Genomic DNA, 23,858 nt, shown 5'->3' on the forward strand with positions numbered 1-23,858 from the left:
ATGAATTTTAACAGTATGATAACTCTAGTGTATTAGTTATTGGTTCAACAAAGAAGAATACAACCGGCATTATGCTGGATTTGTATGTATAATATGAGAACACTAAACACCTTGCTCTGCATCCAACAAATTGCAACCAAAAGAGGAATGCATACCGGCTACCGCCAAGCAAAGTGTATGTTATAATGAGAACACATGAGTAAGACTGATTTCAAATATTGATAAAATGAGTAAAACAGTGCAATGGAAGGCGTCAATCTAACCTCACTAATCATAATACGCATGAGACAGAAAAATTTATCTAAATAAAAGAATCACTATATCTTTAGTTAGTCTTGTCTTTTATCTAACTCAGGACTTCAAGAAAGCTGAGACATTCACCAACCACTTGAACATGTTGCTTCCCCGGGATAAATGACAGATGAATTATTCTGTTTCCAAAGAAAAAACATTTTTTCTTGAGATCGACTCTTCTTCCTCTTGCTAGTTGTATGGAACTTTATTTTTCCTCTTGTACGCGTAGTTTGTGTCTTTTCTTATCCACATTGAAATGATTTCCATTGTCTATAAAGTAATTAAATGTTTCAATCTACAAGAAAACTCAGGAAGTAAAAAATCAAAACAAGAGGCTAATAATTCCATGTTTTGCATCTATGCTAGCATCTTATTGTGAGAAAATCCTCTCTCGATCTTTTGTACTACCATGTGAGAGTTTGAGATTGATACTAAAGATTCCAATTACTGCTTGTGGCCTGTATTTGGGATTCCAGTAGTTTGTTGGGATATGTGTTGTGTATAAGAATGAAATTTGAGATGGATTTTGTTGCTTTTGTAAGTTCGTAGAGAGGTATAAAAATAACAAATGAGATTAACGAAGAAAAAAGGCACAACAATGCTATTAATAAGACCGTTAGGTGAAGGGGCATGCACAAAATGGACGGTGGATCTTCATGCCAAATTCATGGAAGTCATGGAAAAACTTGGTGAAGGAGGCATGTTTACCTCACAAATATGCTGTGATTTCTTCTGAACAGTCAATCCATCACACTTATCAGCACACAAATCCCATCAGGCTAACACAGAACTGGGACACTGATCTTTTATGGTTCCTCTTTTATCGTCGCACATTATGTCTTTCAAAAACAGAGGTATCCTTTCAACTGCCACAGTCTTGGCTCATATCTATTTGGTTTATTATCAACTTCATCAACTCGCACTTGATCATACCCAACCTAAATGTTGTTTTGGTTCTGATTAACATTTCACATACTTTGTGGTACCATCGATATTTTGCTAAGAAAAGAGAAAAAGGACATGAATATTTATTCGCATATCTTTAAAAAACAGAGGTACTCTTTCTAGTTCCAATATCGTGGCTCATATCTCTTTGGTCTACTATCAACTTCATCAACTCGCACTTGATCAAACCCAAGCTGAGTGTTGTCTCGGTCTGATAACCATTCCACATACTTTGTGATATGGTAGATATGTTGCTGAAAAAAGAGCAAAGGACATGAATATTTGTTCACATGTCTATCAAAAACAGAGGTAATTCTTTCTAGTTCCACTATCATGGCTCATATCTCTTTGGTCTACTATCAACTTCATCAACTCGCACTTGATCATACCCAAGTTGAATGTTGTCTCGGTCTGATAAACATTCCACATACTTTGTGATATGGTAGATATGTTGCTGAAAAAAGAGCAAAGGACATGAATATTTGTTCACATGTCTATCAAAAACAGAGGTAATTCTTTCTAGTTCCACTATCATGGCTCATATCTCTTTGGTCTACTATCAACTTCATCAACTCGCACTTGATCATACCCAAGTTGAATGTTGTCTCGGTCTGATAAACATTCCACATACTTTGTGATATGGTAGATATGTTGCTGAAAAAAGAGCAAAGGACATGAATATTTGTTCACATGTCTATCAAAAACAGAGGTAATTCTTTCTAGTTCCACTATCATGGCTCATATCTCTTTGGTCTACTATCAACTTCATCAACTCGCACTTGATCATACCCAAGTTGAATGTTGTCTCGGTCTGATAAACATTCCACATACTTTGTGATATGGTAGATATGTTGCTGAAAAAAGAGCAAAGGACATGAATATTTGTTCACATGTCTATCAAAAACAGAGGTAATTCTTTCTAGTTCCACTATCATGGCTCATATCTCTTTGGTCTACTATCAACTTCATCAACTCGCACTTGATCATACCCAAGTTGAATGTTGTCTCGGTCTGATAAACATTCCACATACTTTGTGATATGGTAGATATGTTGCTGAAAAAAGAGCAAAGGACATGAATATTTGTTCACATGTCTATCAAAAACAGAGGTAATTCTTTCTAGTTCCACTATCATGGCTCATATCTCTTTGGTCTACTATCAACTTCATCAACTCGCACTTGATCATACCCAAGTTGAATGTTGTCTCGGTCTGATAAACATTCCACATACTTTGTGATATGGTAGATATGTTGCTGAAAAAAGAGCAAAGGACATGAATATTTGTTCACATGTCTATCAAAAACAGAGGTAATTCTTTCTAGTTCCACTATCATGGCTCATATCTCTTTGGTCTACTATCAACTTCATCAACTCGCACTTGATCATACCCAAGTTGAATGTTGTCTCGGTCTGATAAACATTCCACATACTTTGTGATATGGTAGATATGTTGCTGAAAAAAGAGCAAAGGACATGAATATTTGTTCACATGTCTATCAAAAACAGAGGTAATTCTTTCTAGTTCCACTATCATGGCTCATATCTCTTTGGTCTACTATCAACTTCATCAACTCGCACTTGATCATACCCAAGTTGAATGTTGTCTCGGTCTGATAAACATTCCACATACTTTGTGATATGGTAGATATGTTGCTGAAAAAAGAGCAAAGGACATGAATATTTGTTCACATGTCTATCAAAAACAGAGGTAATTCTTTCTAGTTCCACTATCATGGCTCATATCTCTTTGGTCTACTATCAACTTCATCAACTCGCACTTGATCATACCCAAGTTGAATGTTGTCTCGGTCTGATAAACATTCCACATACTTTGTGATATGGTAGATATGTTGCTGAAAAAAGAGCAAAGGACATGAATATTTGTTCACATGTCTATCAAAAACAGAGGTAATTCTTTCTAGTTCCACTATCATGGCTCATATCTCTTTGGTCTACTATCAACTTCATCAACTCGCACTTGATCATACCCAAGTTGAATGTTGTCTCGGTCTGATAAACATTCCACATACTTTGTGATATGGTAGATATGTTGCTGAAAAAAGAGCAAAGGACATGAATATTTGTTCACATGTCTATCAAAAACAGAGGTAATTCTTTCTAGTTCCACTATCATGGCTCATATCTCTTTGGTCTACTATCAACTTCATCAACTCGCACTTGATCATACCCAAGTTGAATGTTGTCTCGGTCTGATAAACATTCCACATACTTTGTGATATGGTAGATATGTTGCTGAAAAAAGAGCAAAGGACATGAATATTTGTTCACATGTCTATCAAAAACAGAGGTAATTCTTTCTAGTTCCACTATCATGGCTCATATCTCTTTGGTCTACTATCAACTTCATCAACTCGCACTTGATCATACCCAAGTTGAATGTTGTCTCGGTCTGATAAACATTCCACATACTTTGTGATATGGTAGATATGTTGCTGAAAAAAGAGCAAAGGACATGAATATTTGTTCACATGTCTATCAAAAACAGAGGTAATTCTTTCTAGTTCCACTATCATGGCTCATATCTCTTTGGTCTACTATCAACTTCATCAACTCGCACTTGATCATACCCAAGTTGAATGTTGTCTCGGTCTGATAAACATTCCACATACTTTGTGATATGGTAGATATGTTGTTGAGAAAAGAGAAAAGGACATGAATATTTGTTCACATGTCTATAAAAAACAGAGGTATTCTTTCTAGTTCCACTGTGTGGCTCATATCTCTTTGGTCTACTATCAACTTCATCAACTCGCACTTGATCATGCCCAAGTTGAATGTTGTCTCGGTCTGGTTAACATTCCACATACTTTGTGATATGGTAGATATAGTGTTGAGAAAAGAGAAACGGACATGAATATTTGTTGACATGTCTTTAAAAAACAGAGGTTCTTTCTAGTTCCACTGTCGTGGCTCATATCTCTTTGGTCTACTATCAACTTCATCAACTCGCACTTGACCATACCCAAGTTGAATGTTGTCTCGGTCTGATAAACATTCCACATACTTTGTGATATGGTAGATATGTTGTTGAAAAAAGAGATTAGGACATGAATATTTGTTCACATGTCTATCAAAAACAGAGGTATTCTTTCTAGTTTCACCGTCGTGGCTCATATCTCTTTGGTCTACTATCAACTTCATCAACTCGCACTTGATCATACCCAAGTTGAATGTTGTCTCGGTCTGATAAACATTCCACATACTTTGTGATATGGTAGATATGTTGCTGAAAAAAGAGAAAAGGACATTAATATTTGTTCACATGTCTATCAAAAACAAAGGTATTCTTTCTAGTTCCACTATTGTGCCTCATATCTCTTTGGTCTACTATCAACTTCATCAACTCGCACTTGATCATACCCAAGTTGAATGTTGTCTCGGTCTGATAAACATTCCACATACTTTGTGATATGGTAGATATGTTGCTGAAAAAAGAGCAAAGGACATTAATATTTGTTCACATGTCTATCAAAAACAAAGGTATTCTTTCTAGTTCCACTATTGTGCCTCATATCTCTTTGGTCTACTATCAACTTCATCAACTCGCACTTGATCATACCCAAGTTGAATGTTGTCTCGGTCTGATAAACATTCCACATACTTTGTGATATGGTAGATATGTTGCTGAAAAAAGAGCAAAGGACATTAATATTTGTTCACATGTCTATAAAAAACAGAGGTATTCTTTCTAGTTCCACTATCGTGGCTCATATCTCTTTGGTCTACTATCAACTTCATCAACTCGCACTTGATCATGACCAAGTTATATGTTGTCTCGGTCTGATAAACATTCCACATACTTTGTGATATGGTAGATATATTGTTGAGAAAAGAGAAACGGACATGAATATTTGTTGACATGTCTTTAAAAAACAGAGGTTCTTTCTAGTTGCACTTTCGTGGCTCATATCTCTTTGGTCTACTATCAACTTCATCAACTCGCACTTGACCATACCCAAGTTGAATGTTGTCTCGGTCTGATAAACATTCCACATACTTTGTGATATGGTAGATATGTTGCTGAAAAAAGAGCAAAGGACATGAATATTTGTTCACATGTCTATCAAAAACAGAGGTAATTCTTTCTAGTTCCACTATCATGGCTCATATCTCTTTGGTCTACTATCAACTTCATCAACTCGCACTTGATCATACCCAAGTTAAATGTTGTCTCGGTCTGATAAACATTCCACATACTTTGTGATATGGTAGATATGTTGTTGAAAAAAGAGATTAGGACATGAATATTTGTTCACATGTCTATAAAAAAACAGAGGTATTCTTTCTAGTTTCACCGTCGTGGCTCATATCTCTTTGTTCTACTATCAACTTCATCAACTCGCACTTGATCATACCCAAGTTGAATGTTGTCTCGGTCTGATAAACATTCCACATACTTTGTGATATGGTAGATATGTTGCTGAAAAAAGATCAAAGGACATTAATATTTGTTCACATGTCTATCAAAAACAGAGGTATTCTTTCTAGTTCCACTATCGTGGCTCATATCTCTTTGGTCTACTATCAACTTCATCAACTCGCACTTGATCATACCCAAGTTAAATGTTGTCTCGGTCTGATAAACATTCCACATACTTTGTGATATGGTAAATATGTTGTTGAGAAAAGAGAAAAGGACATGAATATTTGTTCACATGTCTATAAAAAACAGAGGTATTCTTTCTTGTTCTACCGTTGTAGCTCATATCTCTTTGGTCTACTATCAACTTCATCAACTCGCACTTGATCATACCAAAGTTTAATGTTGTCTCGGTCTGATAAACATTCCACATACTTTGTGATATGGTAGATATGTTGCTGAGAAAAGAGAAAAGGACATGAATATTTGTTCAAATGTCTTTCAAAAACAGAGGTATTCTTTCTAGTTCCACCGTCGTGGCTCATATCTCTTTGGTCTACTATCAACTTCATCAACTCGCACTTGATCATACCCAAGTTTAATGTTGTCTCGGTCTGATAAACATTCCACATACTTTGTGATATGGTAGGTATGTTGCTGAGAAAAGAGAAACGAACATGAATATTTGTTCACATGTCTATAAAAAACAGAGGTATTCTTTCTAGTTCCACCGTCGTGGCTCATATCTCTTTGGTCTACTATCAACTTCATCGACTCGCACTTGATCATAACCAAGTAGAATGTTGTCTTGGTCTGATAAACATTCCACATACTTTGTGATATGGTAGATATGTTGCTGAAAAAAAAGCAAAGGACATGAATATTTGTTCACATGTCTATCAAAAATAGAGGTATTCTTTCTAGTTCCACTATCGTTGCTCATATCTCTTTGGTCTACTATCAACTTCATCAACTCACACTTGATCATACCCAAGTTGAATGTTGTCTCGGTCTGATAAACATTCCACATACTTTGTGATATGGTAGATTTGTTGTTGAGAAAAGAGAAAAGTACATGAATATTTGTTCACGTGTCTTTCAAAAACAGAGGTATTCTTTCTAGTTCCACTGTCGTGGCTCATATCTCTTTGGTTTACTATCAACTTCATCAACTCGCACTTGATCATACCCAAGTTGAATGTTGTCTCGGTCTGATAAACATTCCACATACTTTGTGATATAATAGATATATTGTTGAGAAGAGAGAAAAGGACCTGAATATTTGTTCACATGTCTTTGAAAAGCAGGTATTCTTTCTAGTTCCACTATCGTGGCTCATATCTCTTTGGTCTACTTCCAACTTCATCAACTCGCACTTGATCATACCCAAGTTGAATGTTATTTTGGTTCTGATTAACATTTCACATACTTTGTGATACTATCGATATATTGCAGAGAAAAGAGATAAAGACATGAATATTTGTTCACCTTTTGGATCAAGTAGTAACCACGAGGATTGTTTTGGTGCTGATTAACATTTCACATATTTTGTTATACGGTTGATATGTTGCTGAGAAAAGTGAAAAAGACATGAATATTTGTTCACCTTTTGGATCAAGCAGTAACTGCGGTGATGTTTTAGTTCTGATTAACATTTCACATGCTTTGTGATATGGTGGATATGTTGTCGAGAAAAGAGAAAAGGACATGAATATTTTTTCACCTTTTGGATGAAGCAGTAATCATGGTGATTGTTTTTTTTCTGATTAACATTTCGCATACTTTGTGATATGATGGATATGTTGCTGAGAAAAGAGAAAAGGACATGAATATTTTTTCACCTTTTGGATGAAGCAGTAATCATGGTGATTGTTTTTGTTCTGATTAACATTTCGCATACTTTGTGATATGATGGATATGTTGCTGAGAAAAGAGAAAAAGAAATGAATATTTGTTCACCTTTAGGATCAAGCAGTAATCATGGTGATTGTTTTTTTTTCTGATTAACATTTCACATACTTTGTGATACTGTGGATATGTTGTCGAGAAAAGAGAAAAGGACATGAATATTTTTTCACCTTTGGATGAAGCAGTAATCATGGTGATTGTTTTAGTTCTGGTTAACATTTCACATACTTTGTGATACGGTGGATATGTTGCTGAGAAAAGAGAAAAGGACATGAATATTTTTTCACCTTTTGGATGAAGCAGTAATCATGATGATTGTTTTAGTTCTGCTTAACATTTCACATACTTTGTGATACGGTGGATATGTTGCTGAGAAAAGAGAAAAGGACATGAATATTTTTTCACCTTTTGGATGAAGCAGTAATCATGGTGATTGTTTTGGTGCTGATGAACATTTCACATACTTTGTGATACGGTGGATATGTTGCTGAGAAAAGAGAAAAACACATGAATATTTTTTCACCTTTTGGATGAAGCAGTAATCATGGTGATTGTTTTGGTGAGAAAAGAGAAAAGCACATGAATATTTTTTCACCTTTTGGATGAAGCAGTAATCATGGTGATTGTTTTAGTTCTGCTTAACATTTCACATACTTTGTGATACTGTGGATATGTTGCTGAGAAATGAGAAAAGGACATGAATATTTTTTCACCTTTTGGATGAAGCAGTAATCATGGTGATTGTTTTTGTTTTGATTAACATTTCGGATACTTTGTGATATGATGGATATGTTGCTGAGAAAAGAGAAAAAGAAATGAATATTTGTTCACCTTCTGGATGAAGCAGTAATCATGGTGATTGTTTTAGTTCTTATTAACGTTTTACATACTTTGTGATATGATGGATATGTTGCTGAGAAAAGAGAAAAAGAAATGAATATTTGTTCACCTTCTGGATGAAGCAGTAATCATGGTGATTGTTTTAGTTCTTATTAACGTTTTACATACTTTGTGATATGATGGATATGTTGCTGAGAAAAGAGAAAAAGAAATGAATATTTGTTCACCTTCTGGATGAAGCAGTAATCATGGTGATTGTTTTAGTTCTTATTAACGTTTTACATACTTTGTGATATGATGGATATGTTGCTGAGAAAAGAGAAAAAGAAATGAATATTTGTTCACCTTCTGGATGAAGCAGTAATCATGGTGATTGTTTTAGTTCTTATTAACGTTTTACATACTTTGTGATATGATGGATATGTTGCTGAGAAAAGAGAAAAAGAAATGAATATTTGTTCACCTTCTGGATGAAGCAGTAATCATGGTGATTGTTTTAGTTCTTATTAACGTTTTACATACTTTGTGATATGATGGATATGTTGCTGAGAAAAGAGAAAAAGAAATGAATATTTGTTCACCTTCTGGATGAAGCAGTAATCATGGTGATTGTTTTAGTTCTTATTAACGTTTTACATACTTTGTGATATGATGGATATGTTGCTGAGAAAAGAGAAAAAGAAATGAATATTTGTTCACCTTCTGGATGAAGCAGTAATCATGGTGATTGTTTTAGTTCTTATTAACGTTTTACATACTTTGTGATATGATGGATATGTTGCTGAGAAAAGAGAAAAAGAAATGAATATTTGTTCACCTTCTGGATGAAGCAGTAATCATGGTGATTGTTTTAGTTCTTATTAACGTTTTACATACTTTGTGATATGATGGATATGTTGCTGAGAAAAGAGAAAAAGAAATGAATATTTGTTCACCTTCTGGATGAAGCAGTAATCATGGTGATTGTTTTAGTTCTTATTAACGTTTTACATACTTTGTGATATGATGGATATGTTGCTGAGAAAAGAGAAAAAGAAATGAATATTTGTTCACCTTCTGGATGAAGCAGTAATCATGGTGATTGTTTTAGTTCTTATTAACGTTTTACATACTTTGTGATATGATGGATATGTTGCTGAGAAAAGAGAAAAAGAAATGAATATTTGTTCACCTTCTGGATGAAGCAGTAATCATGGTGATTGTTTTAGTTCTTATTAACGTTTTACATACTTTGTGATATGATGGATATGTTGCTGAGAAAAGAGAAAAAGAAATGAATATTTGTTCACCTTCTGGATGAAGCAGTAATCATGGTGATTGTTTTAGTTCTTATTAACGTTTTACATACTTTGTGATATGATGGATATGTTGCTGAGAAAAGAGAAAAAGAAATGAATATTTGTTCACCTTCTGGATGAAGCAGTAATCATGGTGATTGTTTTAGTTCTTATTAACGTTTTACATACTTTGTGATATGATGGATATGTTGCTGAGAAAAGAGAAAAAGAAATGAATATTTGTTCACCTTCTGGATGAAGCAGTAATCATGGTGATTGTTTTAGTTCTTATTAACGTTTTACATACTTTGTGATATGATGGATATGTTGCTGAGAAAAGAGAAAAAGAAATGAATATTTGTTCACCTTCTGGATGAAGCAGTAATCATGGTGATTGTTTTAGTTCTTATTAACGTTTTACATACTTTGTGATATGATGGATATGTTGCTGAGAAAAGAGAAAAAGAAATGAATATTTGTTCACCTTCTGGATGAAGCAGTAATCATGGTGATTGTTTTTGTTTTGATTAACATTTCGGATACTTTGTGATATGATGGATATGTTGCTGAGAAAAGAGAAAAAGAAATGAATATTTGTTCACCTTCTGGATGAAGCAGTAATCATGGTGATTGTTTTAGTTCTTATTAACGTTTTACATACTTTGTGATATGATGGATATGTTTCTGAGAAAAGAGAAAAAGAAATGAATATTTGTTCACCTTTTGGATCAAGTAGTAACCGCGGTGATTTTTTAGTTTTGATTAACATTTCACATACTTTGTGATACGATGGATATGTTGCCGAGAAAAGAGAAAAGGACATGAATATTTTTTCACCTTTTGGGTGAAGCAGTAATCATGGTGATTGTTTTTGTTCTTTTTGGATGAAGCAGTAATCATGGTGATTGTTTTTGTTCTGATTCACATTTCGGATACTTTGTGATATGATGGATATGTTGCTGAGAAAAGAGAAAAAGAAATGAATATTTGTTCATCTTCTGGATGAATCAGTAACTGCGCAGATTGTTTTGGTTCTGATTAACATTTTCCATACTCTGTGATATGAAACTCAAGAATGTACGATAAAATGTGTATAGGCACCAAATAGAAGCAAGTCAAAAATCAAAGTAGGAGGCTATTTATGAATGAAATATCACTCATCTATCAGAGGATTACATCTCTCTTATAGTGATTGATAGAAACAAGTGGAAGTGCTCTCTTAAATAGATAAAACTAACTACTAATATAATCCGTTTATTACTCCTAATTATTCTAATCTAAACTTACTCCACTAATTCTCCTGTGGCCTAAAGACTAGGAAATAAATAACTAATTTGACTCCTAAAAAATAGCAACAAACAAACCACTTCACCACAAATTAGCTTGTTGCCACATACATTTTATAAATAAAACTCAGTAAATTTATGTAAAAGAATTAGATCATTGCTATAATTTGGGATCATACTTAGCAATGTTTAATAAGTCATATAAATGTCAATGTAATAATGTTCTCGACAAAACTACCTGTAACATTTTTTTACTCTAAATTATTTTTTATTCTAAATTTTTAAGTAACATAAATTGCAAAAAAATATTATATAATATACATATTAATGGACAAATCAAATAAAAGTTAAGTCATTAACGAAATACAACTACATAAACATTACATGAATACTCAACTTTCAAGATTATTACGTTGCTCATATAAATGCTCTATCAATGCATTATCAAGTTCAAAATGAGCACTTTAGTCTTTAATTTTTGTACGTCTAGTTAAAAATTATATATAAATACATAAAATAAGAAATTAAGAACAACCATGAACAAATTATTAAAAAATAAAATATTTTTTGACACGGCACAAAGGTGACACTAATGTAGCAATGACACGAGTGATATTTAATTCACTTAAAAAATGTTTAGGGTAAAATAAATATATGTACGATCAAAGTGCTAAAATAAATTGGACTATCAAGTTCAAAAGAGAATTGATATACTCCTATTTTTTTGAATTATTAATGGATTGAGGAGATAAGTTCATGTGGACTAAATAAAATGACACATCATATTTATCAGCCAGTTTAATAAGACAACTTTTGATGTGATATAGACAAAATTGAACAACCTTGTTAAAAGTCAAAAAAAGTAGTTGTGTTGCAACAAATACCAATTAATTCATTAATTACGTAATTTCTTTTCTTAATATGTAAGAAAAGCCTAAGCTAGTCAGTAGTAAACTTTATTTATAAAAATAAAACCGTCCATTCTTGTGAACTTCCATTAATCAACATAGTTTTATCTTTGGATTGCTTTAACAAGGTGAGTTTTACTCTAATTTGAGTTTTTCTTATATAATTTTTGTGCAATCCCCTAAAAGAAAAATTTATTTGTTATATTAGTTGCAGGAGGGTGGTCTTCCATCAAATTTTAGCCCTAAAAGAGGAAAGGTGTTTCAAGAGAGTTACAAAGGTTCACTGGTAAGTTGTATAAAAGCATCCCATTTTTTATTTTTTTTTGGTTTTGTGACAGTATATATATCTGTTTATTACTCTGTGTGATTAATTTTTTCATCAAATAAATTATGTGTGCTTGATCTAAAATAGAGGAATGGAAGTGAAATGGGAAATGTGCTTTAAAAATTAAACTAGATCTAGGTGTTTAGGTCCAATAAGGAACCACTTAAATTGTATCGAAGTACTAGAAATGTTATATTATGATTCGGAGTGAAATTTCTTATTAATATTTGGGTCTCGAGTCTTAGGTCAGGTCAAGTGCAAGTGTCTCAGTATGCCTCTCTATTGCACTTGTGTTATACAACTATTTCATTCTAATCTTCCACAAACTACGACTAGACCCCGACCCCCTACCCGCTCAAACAAGCCTCCTCAATTGCTTTCCATAACCCCTTGTAACACCAAGGACAATCTCATTCTAATCTTCCACAAATTAAGACTCGACCCCTCCCCCCTCCCCCGTCAAATTTCACTATTTTATATTTTGTTGAAGATGATGGAGACGTCAGAAATCCCAATGAAGTTCTGATATATATACTATACACAACACACACACACCACGCAATATGCAAAGTGCACAGGTGATACATTTAGCAGAAATCTTAAAGTCACAAATTCTCAAGCCTATCTGGTATAGATACCGACCAGATAGTTAGTTCACAAGCAAAGGTGCTTAATCCTATCAAATATTGGGTTCACATAAGAGCACTTAAAGTTCACAACCCTTGGAGAAACAATATCAACAAGATTAACATCAACACAATATTTCAACTCCAAAGTCTCAAGTAGTTGGCATAGTAAGAGTAGTGTTTATTGATCCTACGGAGCTGTTGATTGTTGAATGATCTGAGTGTGCTTAAGTATCTGTCTTGGAGATAAGATGAAATCCCAGTATATATAGGTCCACTTTGTTTCATGAGAATTTTACGGATTATGTTCGAAGCAGAATCCTCAATGTTAGATGCATACTGAAAAAAACTATAGGATCAAGCACATGTTAGGTTGTGTAGACCGTAACTGCATCCAATTTGTTTGATAAGATGTTAGCTCTTGTAGCATATTTGATGGCTATGAGATCTAGCATTAAAGAACTACTACTTCTTAATAGTGCTCAATTATATATATAAAAAACATCTAATAAATGACGGACGCTTAGTGAACTACCCCTTCAATTCATTATTTTCCTTAATGAGTGTGAAATGAGCTAAAATGATACTATTTTGGAACGGAAGAAGTAGTAATATGTAGTTATGTTGTTTTCGGTCAATGCTCATTTTTCCATTTGTGAAATTTTATATATTTATCCTGTTGAATACCTTCTTCTTGTTCACTCCGTCCTAGTGCCACATGTCCCCCCTTTCTCTTAATTTTTTTATTAGGAACTTATTACTTTCCAAGAGCCGCATACTATACACATCACACTTCTAAGTATAGTATGTGGTTCTTGTCAAGTAATTAGTGTCCATATATATTGCTACAAAATTTAAGAGCGGGGGACACGTGGGATCAGGGCGGAGTGAACGAGATAAAGGTATGCACGGGGATAGGTGAGTATTGACCTGAAACGACACAACTACATATATACTACTACTTACTTTGTCCTAAATATTAATTACCTCATTTTTCTCTGTTTTATTTTACTTGCGTTGATGTGATTAATGTTTTTATCTATGTTGTGTGTTTCCTGATAAATACGAATTTTCTTTGACCTCATACACGAACCACGAATACTTCGTTTTATTGCATAAAAGAAGACCTATTATTTTAAACTTGAGAAATCAACATAGTTAAGTTAGAAATGTTCCTCGTCAAAATTTTCTTGTAGTTGCTCACTTTCCTTTCAAATACTTTTGTCAAAAATAAACCACAACGTTTACTTCCCAACTCTTTTTTTTTAGTTTAGCTTTACATATTTTATTATAAAATTTATTCTTTAACTTGTCAGTTCTTGAATTTATTCAAGTCTTAAACTTTTCCCTCTAAATTTAGTTAAGTTCAGTAGATCTTCTTTTACTACTTCCAATGCTTCAAATTTTGATAAAATTCCTGTCTCTTATTAAATTCAAATGGATTCAAGTCATCATTTGTTATCCAATAAACTAGTTTAATGTTTACAAAATATTTTACTTCCACACCTTTTCAACAAGACAATTTTTCATAAAGAGGTGTTTTTTAATCAATGAATAAACTTACTTGACATTTAGCTTTCACATTTTTTGATACTTAATTAATTAATTAAGTTTGGCCGGTTAACTTTTTTTTTATGGATCTTAAAGGATTCTTAATACCTTTCTTTTAGATTAGTTGAATCCTTACTTAGAATTTTATGTTTAGTAGACCCTTAAAAATGAAGTTTAACTTTTAGACAATGTCTTTAATCAATTTCAGGTGTCGTATTTGCCATAAATAATTAGGTGGCGATTCATTTAGTTAGTTAATTAATTTAGGAATTACTAATATGTTGTACATTATTTTGACATGGTTAAAATGGGGTATAACAAATGATAATCTAACCGAGGTTAGGAGCTTTCACTTTTAATAATATATAATGATATGTGTCTAAGTCTTTTCTATTATGTCATATGAATGACAAAAACAAATTCTGTGATGGCAAAGACATAAATTTTTTCTTCAGTTCTTCAAGGTGAGTGAGCTGAGCAACAATAACATGGCATTCACCAGCTTCTTGGGTGCATTTCCTCCTATGTTTACGATTATCCATCTCACTCTCTCTACAAATATCTCTCTCTTTATCTCTCTATACACACACACATATATATAGTATGTGGTTCTTGACAAGTAATAAATGTCCATGTATATTGCTACAAAATTTAAGAGCAAGGGAGGACACGTGACACCAGGGCGGAGTAAGCGAAAAGAAGTTGTTTACTGGGGTAGATATGATTGGGAAAAGAAGTATTGACCGGAAACGAATTATAACTATATACTAATACTTCTTCTGTCCAAAAATAAGTATCAGTTTATCTCATTTCACGCCCATTAAGGAAAATAAAAAATTGAAGGTATAGTTTACTAAGTTGTTTATTTAGATGGTTCTTTTTCATAGTTGAGCACTATTAAAAAGTAGTAGCTCTTTAATATAAAAGTATAGTCGAAAAATGCATACTAATTTTTTAAATATTAATACTCCTTTCGCCCCCAAAATAAGTGCTACTCGAGCAAAAAAAAAACTGTTTTTAAAACAAGTGTCTTTGTAGGAATTCTAGACCAAAATTAGTAGATGCTTTTTCAATTATCAAAAAACATGTAATAAATAGAGCTAACACAGTAAACTGTACTTCAATTTTGTTATTTTTCTTAATGAGTATGAAATGAGCTAAAGAGATACTTATTTTGGATAAAGGAAGTAGTAATATATAGTTATGACGTTTCCGGTCAATGCTCATTTTCCCAATAGTGAAATCATATTTATCCTAGTGAATACCTTTTTTTCGTTCACTCCGCCTTGGTTCCACGTATCCCCTTTCTCTTAAATTTTGTAGCTTTATATATGGGGACTTGTTACTAGCCAATAGCCACATACTATACACATAGAGAGAGAGGGAGATGTTTGTAGAGAGAGAGATGGATAATAGTAATCATGTTGGTGGTTCAGGAAATGGAGAATTTCGTAGCTAAAGCTGAGCGTTTCTATTAAAATCTATCTCACAAGGTAGGGGAAAGGCTATGTACACATCGTACTTTCAAATTCTATTTATGGAATTATATATACTGATTACTGGGCATGTCCTTGTTGTTGTTGAATATTCATGAAGCTTGGTGCACACAGTTAGTTTGGGCTGCTAGCTACTAATTTTCATTAATTCCTCGGAATTTTTCATTTTCTTCTTTATCTCTGTTGAGCCTTGGAAGATGATAAAAACGGAGAGCTGCAACTCGTGTACATTTCTTGGCTTGCTCTACGTCCGTCTTTAATTAGCTATGGACCATATATGCATTTTCTTCCATATATATATTTGCAAAGCTAGCTGTTTGTATATCAAAGATGGAAGATCAATTGATCAATTCATGGTAATAGTGATCGACACGGCATTTCTGGTTCTCTTTTGGAACTTCAAAGAAAAAATGGAAACAAGTGGCATACATGCAATCTTGTGGATGTCCTCTCTACTGCTTTTTACGCGTGTCTCTCCTCTAAAAAGAATATTAAAAAGAGAGCGGAAAAAACAAGCCGTCTAACGTTAGCAAATTTGAAAATCAGCTAGCTATATTTCATATATTACAGGCTTTGATTATGGCATAAAAATTGCCTATATTGTCTGTTACAATTTGAGGAGATCTTCCTGTATTTATATAGAAGTTTCAGCTAATTAACTTGAGTAAATTTATTTATTTTACTATCTGCTTTAGCCATAAAATTAAAAATCAGAAGAAATAAGCATTTTAAGAAGTTAATCAAAATCTAGCAAGTACTTATTTATCCAAAGTTGAAGAAGGATAGCATATAACATTAAGAACAACTGGTACTACAGATAAAGAATATGAAAACAGTGAGCAGGGTAGTATCCGTTACAATTAAATTCATCTTATTCCTATATCAAGGTTATGGTAAAAGAAAAGCCTTTTGATCCGAGGAAAGTTTGGATATATGCGAGAGTTAGTTGAAGAGTAGACAAAATACGATAGAGTCTGAAAACTAAATGTGAAGCGTTTTATGTTACTTTACTCAGTGTGTATTCACACGTATCCTATTGAATAATATGTGCCTTTGGTGTTCACATGAATATTGTCCAAAATTCATAGTGCCGTCTTACAGTACGACTCTCATATCCAGCTAATAATTAGTGAGACATATATTTGCGTGCTATTAGCTTCGTAATTTGTTCAATACTTGGGTAAGTAATAGAAAATGTGACTTCATAATGTTTAATTAGACAATAAAAACATAGCTAGTTGTGATGAAATTAGACGAACATTTTGATGATATAGACCACACTTCTTTTTAATTTCACTCTGGTGCTTTTTTTTTGTGTGAAATTAAGATATGGAGATGAGCCTGGAACTGCCTGCACATCTCAACCAGGAAGTTGTTGAAATCATCTTTCAGGAGCAAGACCAAGTCATACCAAACGTGGCCAGAATCATGCATAGCACCCATTGTCCCCGTGTCAAGATATCCGATGATGCCAAACGGACCATGTACCATTGTATCTCTGAGTTCATATGCTTTGTAACATATGAAGCCAACGCTCATTGCAAGCGTGAGCAGTAGAACACAATCACTGCTGAAGACGTGCATTAACAAGTTTGGTTTTGATGACTACATTGAACCCTTGCCTTTGTACTTTCCTCGTTATGGTGAGGATGAAGGCGGGTGTGGATCCCTGGAGTCTTTGTTGAAGCGTCCAATGGTTGATTCAACTTCAAGCTGCAACATCACGCCCTATCACCAGCATCCTAATTTTCCTATGGCTCATCACCGCTTGGCGTATCCACCACCAATGGGGAATGGTGATATTCAGGGGGATGCATCAAATGGAAGCACTTCTCAGTGTGCAATGGATGATGATGTTGAGTTTCCTACGGAGGATGGTAAGAAGTGATCAATTTCTCTACTGAAGGTGTTGTGTTGTTGAAGCTTCATGAGCAATGAAGAAATTAGACTATCTTTTCTATGTTACCTAATCTAGGATAGTTCTTAATTTGCAAAGTTTAGGAATGTGTTTTTCGAACTAAGTGAGCCGAATGGTGGCTATCTACTTATGTTTGTATATGTTTGTGTATGTGTATGTTATATTTGCCCTGTGCTATGAAAAAATTGGTCATACCTACCTTCTGTTTTACTTTTTTTTTTCTCTTCCCTCTGTTTCACTTCTTGAATATCCTGGTAGTTATATTCCTTGCTGTTTTATTATTCATTTTGTGCAGATTCTTGTTGCCAATCATTTAATTTATGCCTTCAAATGAAAAAACACAACCTTTTCGATAGTGAGATCAATGACAACCAGATGTACATAGCAACCTTTTCGATAGTGAGGTCAATGACATTCTAACGAGGTTGCCTTTACATGATATTGTGAGGACAAGCATCGTATAGAAATTGACATCAAACATTATGTCTAGCCTAGAAGCATTCAGATACAATAGGCTTCCAATAAGACTTCTATAAAGTATTGGATCTACCCTCTCTTCGCCATCATCCTTCATCATTTTCTTTTATTCACATCAAAGTAGAGTTGCAACAGGTTTGCACTTGTCAAGCTTGAACAATTTTCTACCGTTCAAGGCATACCTCTTTTGGAAAAAGAAAATTACTTCAAAAAAATTGAGAAATCTCCATTCCTAGGAAAAACTTATTGTCTCCTAGATCACACATCTCAAAAGCTTTTAGCATTTCATTTTTGGTATTTTGAGCATATTGAAAGTTCTAGAGCTTAGAATCGAGTGATTTTTGTGGCATTCTTCTCGATTTAATATAAGAGTTAGTATTCGATCCTCATTTTAGCATTCTTTCATGATTTTTTGATCTTATTTTCTTTCCTCATCTGTGAATTTCTTAGAGAAGAATTTGGGTTTCATCGATTTTGATGAAAAAAATTATAATTAGGATATTTATGTTATGAGTAAATTGATTTTGGCATAAATTTTGTTGATTTATTAATTAGTTTCTATCATATTAATCACTTATAAGCTTGAAAATTTGGGGTTTTCGAAGGTAAAGTTAAAGCTTGATAAAATGTGTATATTAAGGTCAAATTTTTTTAATCAAAATGTACAACATTAACAGAGTTTTGAATGAATGGGGATAGTTTAAATAGGATTAGAACTATAAATTGTTGAGAAAAGAGAAAACTTAAAGGGAGATGACCCAAAAGCTTAATTAAACTATAATTGATATAAATTCCCTTCATTCCAAAATATGTGTCACTTCAGCAACAAATAAGTTTGAGAAATTCAATTGTACTCTTATATTAAAGAGCTATCAATTCTTAATAGAGCTCAATTATAAAAAAAAACATGTAATAAATAGAGGCAACTTAGTAAACTATACCTTCAAGCTATTATTTTCCTTAATAGGCGAGAAATGAGCTAAAGTAACACTTATTTTGGGACAGAGAAAGTAATAGTATATAATATGTCGTTTCCGGTCAATGCTCATTTTCCAAACAGTGAATACCTCTTCTCCTTCACTCCGCCCTGGTGCTACATGTCCCCCTATCTCTTAAATTTTGTAGCTATATATATCAGCACTTAGTAGTTGCCAATAGCTACATACTATACAAATAGAGAGAGAGAGAGAGGAAATATTAGAGAGAGAAAGAGATGGATAATGGTAATCATGTTGGTGGTTCAGGAAATGGAGGATTTCAAAGCTATCGCAGATCTCCACAACCAACCCCTGCAGATCCCCCTTCCTCTGGTATGTTACCTATCTTCTCTGTTACTATTTACAAGTGATTTCTCTCTTTATATATATATATATGTATGGTTGGAATGTTCATATGATTTTTTATATTTGATATGCTTACTAAAGCCGAGTGTTTCTATTAAAATCAATCTCACAAGGTAAGTAGGGGAAAGACTATGTACATATCGCACTTCCAGATTTAGTTATGGAATTATATATACTGATTACTGGACAAATCCTCGTTGTTGTTGAATATTCATGAAGCTTTGTGCACACAGTTAATTTGGGCTGCTAGTTAATAATTTTTATTAATTCCTCTAAATTTTTCATTTTCTTCTTCAGCTCTGTTGAGTTTTGAAGATAATAAAAAAGGAGAGCTGCACTTGTGTACATTTCTTGGCTTGCTCTATGTCCGTCTTTAATTAGCTAGGGACCATATTTGCATTTTTTCCCATACATATATTTGCAAAGCTATCAAAGATGAAGATCAACTCATGGTAGTGATGATCGACACGGCATTTCTGGTTTTCTTTTGGAACTTAAAAGAAAAAAATGGAAACAAGTGGCAATATGCATGCAATCTTGTGTATGTCCTCTCTACCGTTTTTTACGCGTGTCTCTCCTCTAAAAAGAGTATTAAAAAGAGAGAGGAAGAAACAAACCGTCTAACGTTAGCAAGTTTGAAAATCAGCTAGCTATATTACATAAATTAAAGGCTTTAATTATGGCATATAAATTGCCTAAATTGTCCGTTACAAGAAAATTTTATCTTATTCCTATATCACGGTTATAATAATAGAAAAAGCCTTCTGATCCGAGGCAAGTTTGGATATATGCGAGAGTTAGTTGAAGATTAGACAAAGTAAGATAAATGATGAAAACTAAATGTGAAGCGTTATATGTTTACTTTTCTCAGTCTGTATTCTCACTGATTATATAATATATGTTTTTGGTGTTCACGTGAGTAATGTCTAAAATTAATAGTGCCGTCTTACAGTACGACTCTCATATCCAGCTAATAATTAGTGANTTTTACGCGTGTCTCTCCTCTAAAAAGAGTATTAAAAAGAGAGAGGAAGAAACAAACCGTCTAACGTTAGCAAGTTTGAAAATCAGCTAGCTATATTACATAAATTAAAGGCTTTAATTATGGCATATAAATTGCCTAAATTGTCCGTTACAAGAAAATTTTATCTTATTCCTATATCACGGTTATAATAATAGAAAAAGCCTTCTGATCCGAGGCAAGTTTGGATATATGCGAGAGTTAGTTGAAGATTAGACAAAGTAAGATAAATGATGAAAACTAAATGTGAAGCGTTATATGTTTACTTTTCTCAGTCTGTATTCTCACTGATTATATAATATATGTTTTTGGTGTTCACGTGAGTAATGTCTAAAATTAATAGTGCCGTCTTACAGTACGACTCTCATATCCAGCTAATAATTAGTGAAACATATATTTCTGTATATGCCATTTTGTAATTTCTTCAATACTTGGGTAGGTAATAGAAAATGTTACTTAATAATGATTCCTTAGACGATAAAAGAGTAGCTAGATGTGATGAAATTAGACAAATATTTTGATGATATAGACCACACTTCTTTTAATATCACTCTGGTGCTTTTTTGTTGTGTGAAATTAAGATATGGAGATGAGCCTGGAACTGCCTGCACATCTCAACCAGGAAGTTGTTGAAATCATCAGTCAGGAGCAAGACGAAGTCATACCAGACGTGGCCAGAATCATGCATAGCACCCATCCTTCCCATGTCAAGATATCCGATGACGCCAAGCGGACGATGTACCATTGTATGTCTGAGTTCATATGCTTTGTAACATACGAAGCCAACGCTCATTGCCAGCGTGAGCAGCGGAACACAATCACTGTGGAAGACGTGGATTGGGTCATTAACAAGTTTGGGTTTGATGACTACATTGAACCCTTGCCTTACTACTTTCCTCCAAATAGTGAGGATGATGGTGGCGAGCGTGGATCTCTTACTAGGGAGTCTTTGTTGAAGCGACCAATGGTTGATACAGCTTCAAGCTCCAATATCACACCCTATAACCTTCCTCCTAATTTTCCTATGGCTCATCACCACTTTGTGTATCCACCACCAATGGGAAATGGTAATATGCAGGGGGAGGCAAGCACTTCTCAGTGTGCAGGGGCTTTAGTGGATACTGACGTTGAGTCTCCTATGGAGGAGGATAAGGAGTGAACAATTTATCGATCTATTGAAGGTATTAAGCTGTTGTTGAAGCTTTATAAGCAATAAATAAAGTTTAGGAATAGTTTTTAATTTGCGAAGTTTAGGAATGTATGTTTCGAACTAAGCTAGCCAATAGGGGCCCCTTCAATTGGCTGTTTACTTATGTGTGTAAGTGTATGTGTATGTGTATGTGTAAGTGTATGAGTATGTGTATGTCTCTGTGTATGTTTGTGTGTGGTGGAAGTGCTAAATAAAATGAACAAGTGCTACTTGTCCTGATTATGATATTTCTAATTGAGCATATTTGATCAAACACTTTCGAAAAACAACAGATGAATTGATACCAGGCTCCAAAATGCTTATTGCTGGGACTTTGCATATATTAGGATAACAAACTGGCATCAAACATTATGTCTATCCTAGAAGTTGTCAGATACAATAGGTTTCCAATAAGATTCAATAAACTATTGGATCTTCCACTCTTCACCGTCATCCTTCATCAATTTTTCATTCACAAGAACTGGTGTTGCAAAAGATTCGTACTTGCCAAGCTTGATTCTTTTAAGCAGATTCGAGGCATACATCTGTTGGGACAAGAAAATTTCTTCACAAAATTGAGAAATCTCCATTCCGAGGAGAAATTTCTCTTCTGGATCAGATATCTCAAAATCTTTTAACTTCTTGAACCGCAAGAGTTATCATCAGATAATCAACATAAACTGATATCACAATCCACATCCCATTTACATGAGTTTTGAAATGGGTTTTGTGTTTTGAAAGTTGAAAGCATAAGAGAGTTGACAAAAGTCAACTTTGGTGATAGCAAGCTCGGAGTAAAATTCCGACAGTTCCGTTAACTCCATAATATGTTTTTTGGTCTAGATGTACTTTTGGTTTGGGTCCCAAGGCTTTTGGTTTGATTTTGAGCCATTAGACGAGATGCGGAAAAAGTTAAAGGCCAAACTTTAGTAAATTTTTGAGGTTAGAATGGTCATTTTTAAGTTCTGATGATTCCACTAAGTCCGGTGGGTGATATATTGTCTGATTGAATGAATTTCATGTCCTTATTTGAAATATGGAAATTCTTAAGTTAAGGTTGATTTTGGGCAAACATCGGGTTAAGGTGACCTTGTTTGGGTGTTTAGATGATTTCATTTAGTCCGAAATATCATTTTCACACTAATAGCATATTTGGTTTGTGTTTGGGAGGTTCCAGATGAGTTTTGGTGAGCTTTTAAGCTTTTTGGATGTTTTGACATTGTTTCAGCAAATTGGGTTAGCTAAAAGTTTGATTATTAGTTTTAAAAATGGAATATTATTACGAAACTTCTGAAAGTTTGAGCATGAATTATAGGACTGATCAACAGTAAAATTTGGTGTATTTTAGCTACGTCAAGATAGAACTTTTATTGCGGAATATAAAATAATTATTTATTGAGCAAAAATAATATTTTACTAAGCAAATAAGCATGAAATTGAGTCTTGATTAAACGAGTAGGTCCATAAACATTTACGAAAAAGAATCAAACCAATTCACTATCATATGAGGAAGTTACAGCTCTTCTATCAGAGTTTTCTGATGTGAATTCTGTTAGTTATGTCACTTTAGCACAAAAAATTGTCCCAAAACAAGTGTCGTTGGAAGAATTCAACTATATATATTCTTATCTCAAAGAGCTACTACTTCTAAATATTGCTCAATTTTCAAAAACATCAAATAAATAGAGAGAACTTAGAAAACTACAACTTCAATTTATTTTTTTCCTTAATGGATGAGAAGTGAGCTAAAATAACACTTATTTTGAGACAGAGGAAGTAGTAGTATATAATTATGTCGTTTCTAGACAACACTCATTTTCCCAACTGTGAAATCATATATATCTCAGCTGTTGTGCGGAATTCGAGATAATACGAGAAAATATAAACGCGAAAAACAAGACAACAGATTTACGTGGTTCACAAATAAATTGGCTACGTCCACGGGAAGAGGGAGAGCAGTTTTATTAAGGAGAGGCAAGAACAGAATTACAGAATAGGGTTTGCCATAGCGTCTATATATAGTGCTAAGCTACGCCCTAACAGGCTTGGGCCCAAAATACAGAATTGACAGA

General features: G+C 33.7%; 2 protein-coding genes and 1 long non-coding RNA gene across 3 annotated transcripts; 2 read left to right on the forward strand and 1 right to left on the reverse strand.

Moving 5' to 3' along the window:
• Positions 1-196: 196 nt before the first annotated feature.
• On the reverse strand, positions 197-10,817 carry LOC114077324. Its single transcript, XR_003578505.1, has 2 exons — positions 8,125-10,817; positions 197-7,934 (listed from the first exon to the last, which is right to left on the reverse strand). It is a non-coding gene; the product is annotated as an uncharacterized LOC114077324 (long non-coding RNA).
• A 1,011-nt stretch (positions 10,818-11,828) lies between these two features.
• LOC107019099 (nuclear transcription factor Y subunit B-6-like) lies at positions 11,829-17,966 on the forward strand. Its single transcript, XM_015219677.2, is given in 4 exon segments — positions 11,829-11,968; positions 12,049-12,126; positions 17,166-17,418; positions 17,420-17,966. Coding segments are annotated over 2 exon segments (558 nt in total). The 5' UTR covers positions 11,829-11,968; positions 12,049-12,126; positions 17,166-17,167; the 3' UTR covers positions 17,727-17,966.
• A 1,445-nt stretch (positions 17,967-19,411) lies between these two features.
• On the forward strand, positions 19,412-22,041 carry LOC107020059 (nuclear transcription factor Y subunit B-6-like). The gene is made up of 2 exons (XM_015220392.2): positions 19,412-19,543; positions 21,179-22,041. Exons 1-2 carry the CDS (start codon positions 19,447-19,449, stop codon positions 21,754-21,756), a joined length of 675 nt encoding a protein of 224 aa, XP_015075878.1. The 5' UTR covers positions 19,412-19,446; the 3' UTR covers positions 21,757-22,041.
• The last annotated feature ends 1,817 nt before the right edge of the window (positions 22,042-23,858 follow it).

This window comes from Solanum pennellii, chromosome 5 (genome assembly GCF_001406875.1).
Source record: "Solanum pennellii chromosome 5, SPENNV200".
NCBI classification, from domain to species: domain Eukaryota; kingdom Viridiplantae; phylum Streptophyta; class Magnoliopsida; order Solanales; family Solanaceae; genus Solanum; species Solanum pennellii.

Bases quoted from the DNA above. Each gene is read 5' to 3' on its own strand.
- LOC107020059 (XM_015220392.2), top strand. From the start codon at position 19,447: ATGGATAATGGTAATCATGTTGGTGGTTCAGGAAATGGAGGATTTCAA. The intron at 19,544-21,178 runs GTATGTTACCTA...TGTGAAATTAAG, and splicing joins TGCAGATCCCCCTTCCTCTG to ATATGGAGATGAGCCTGGAA.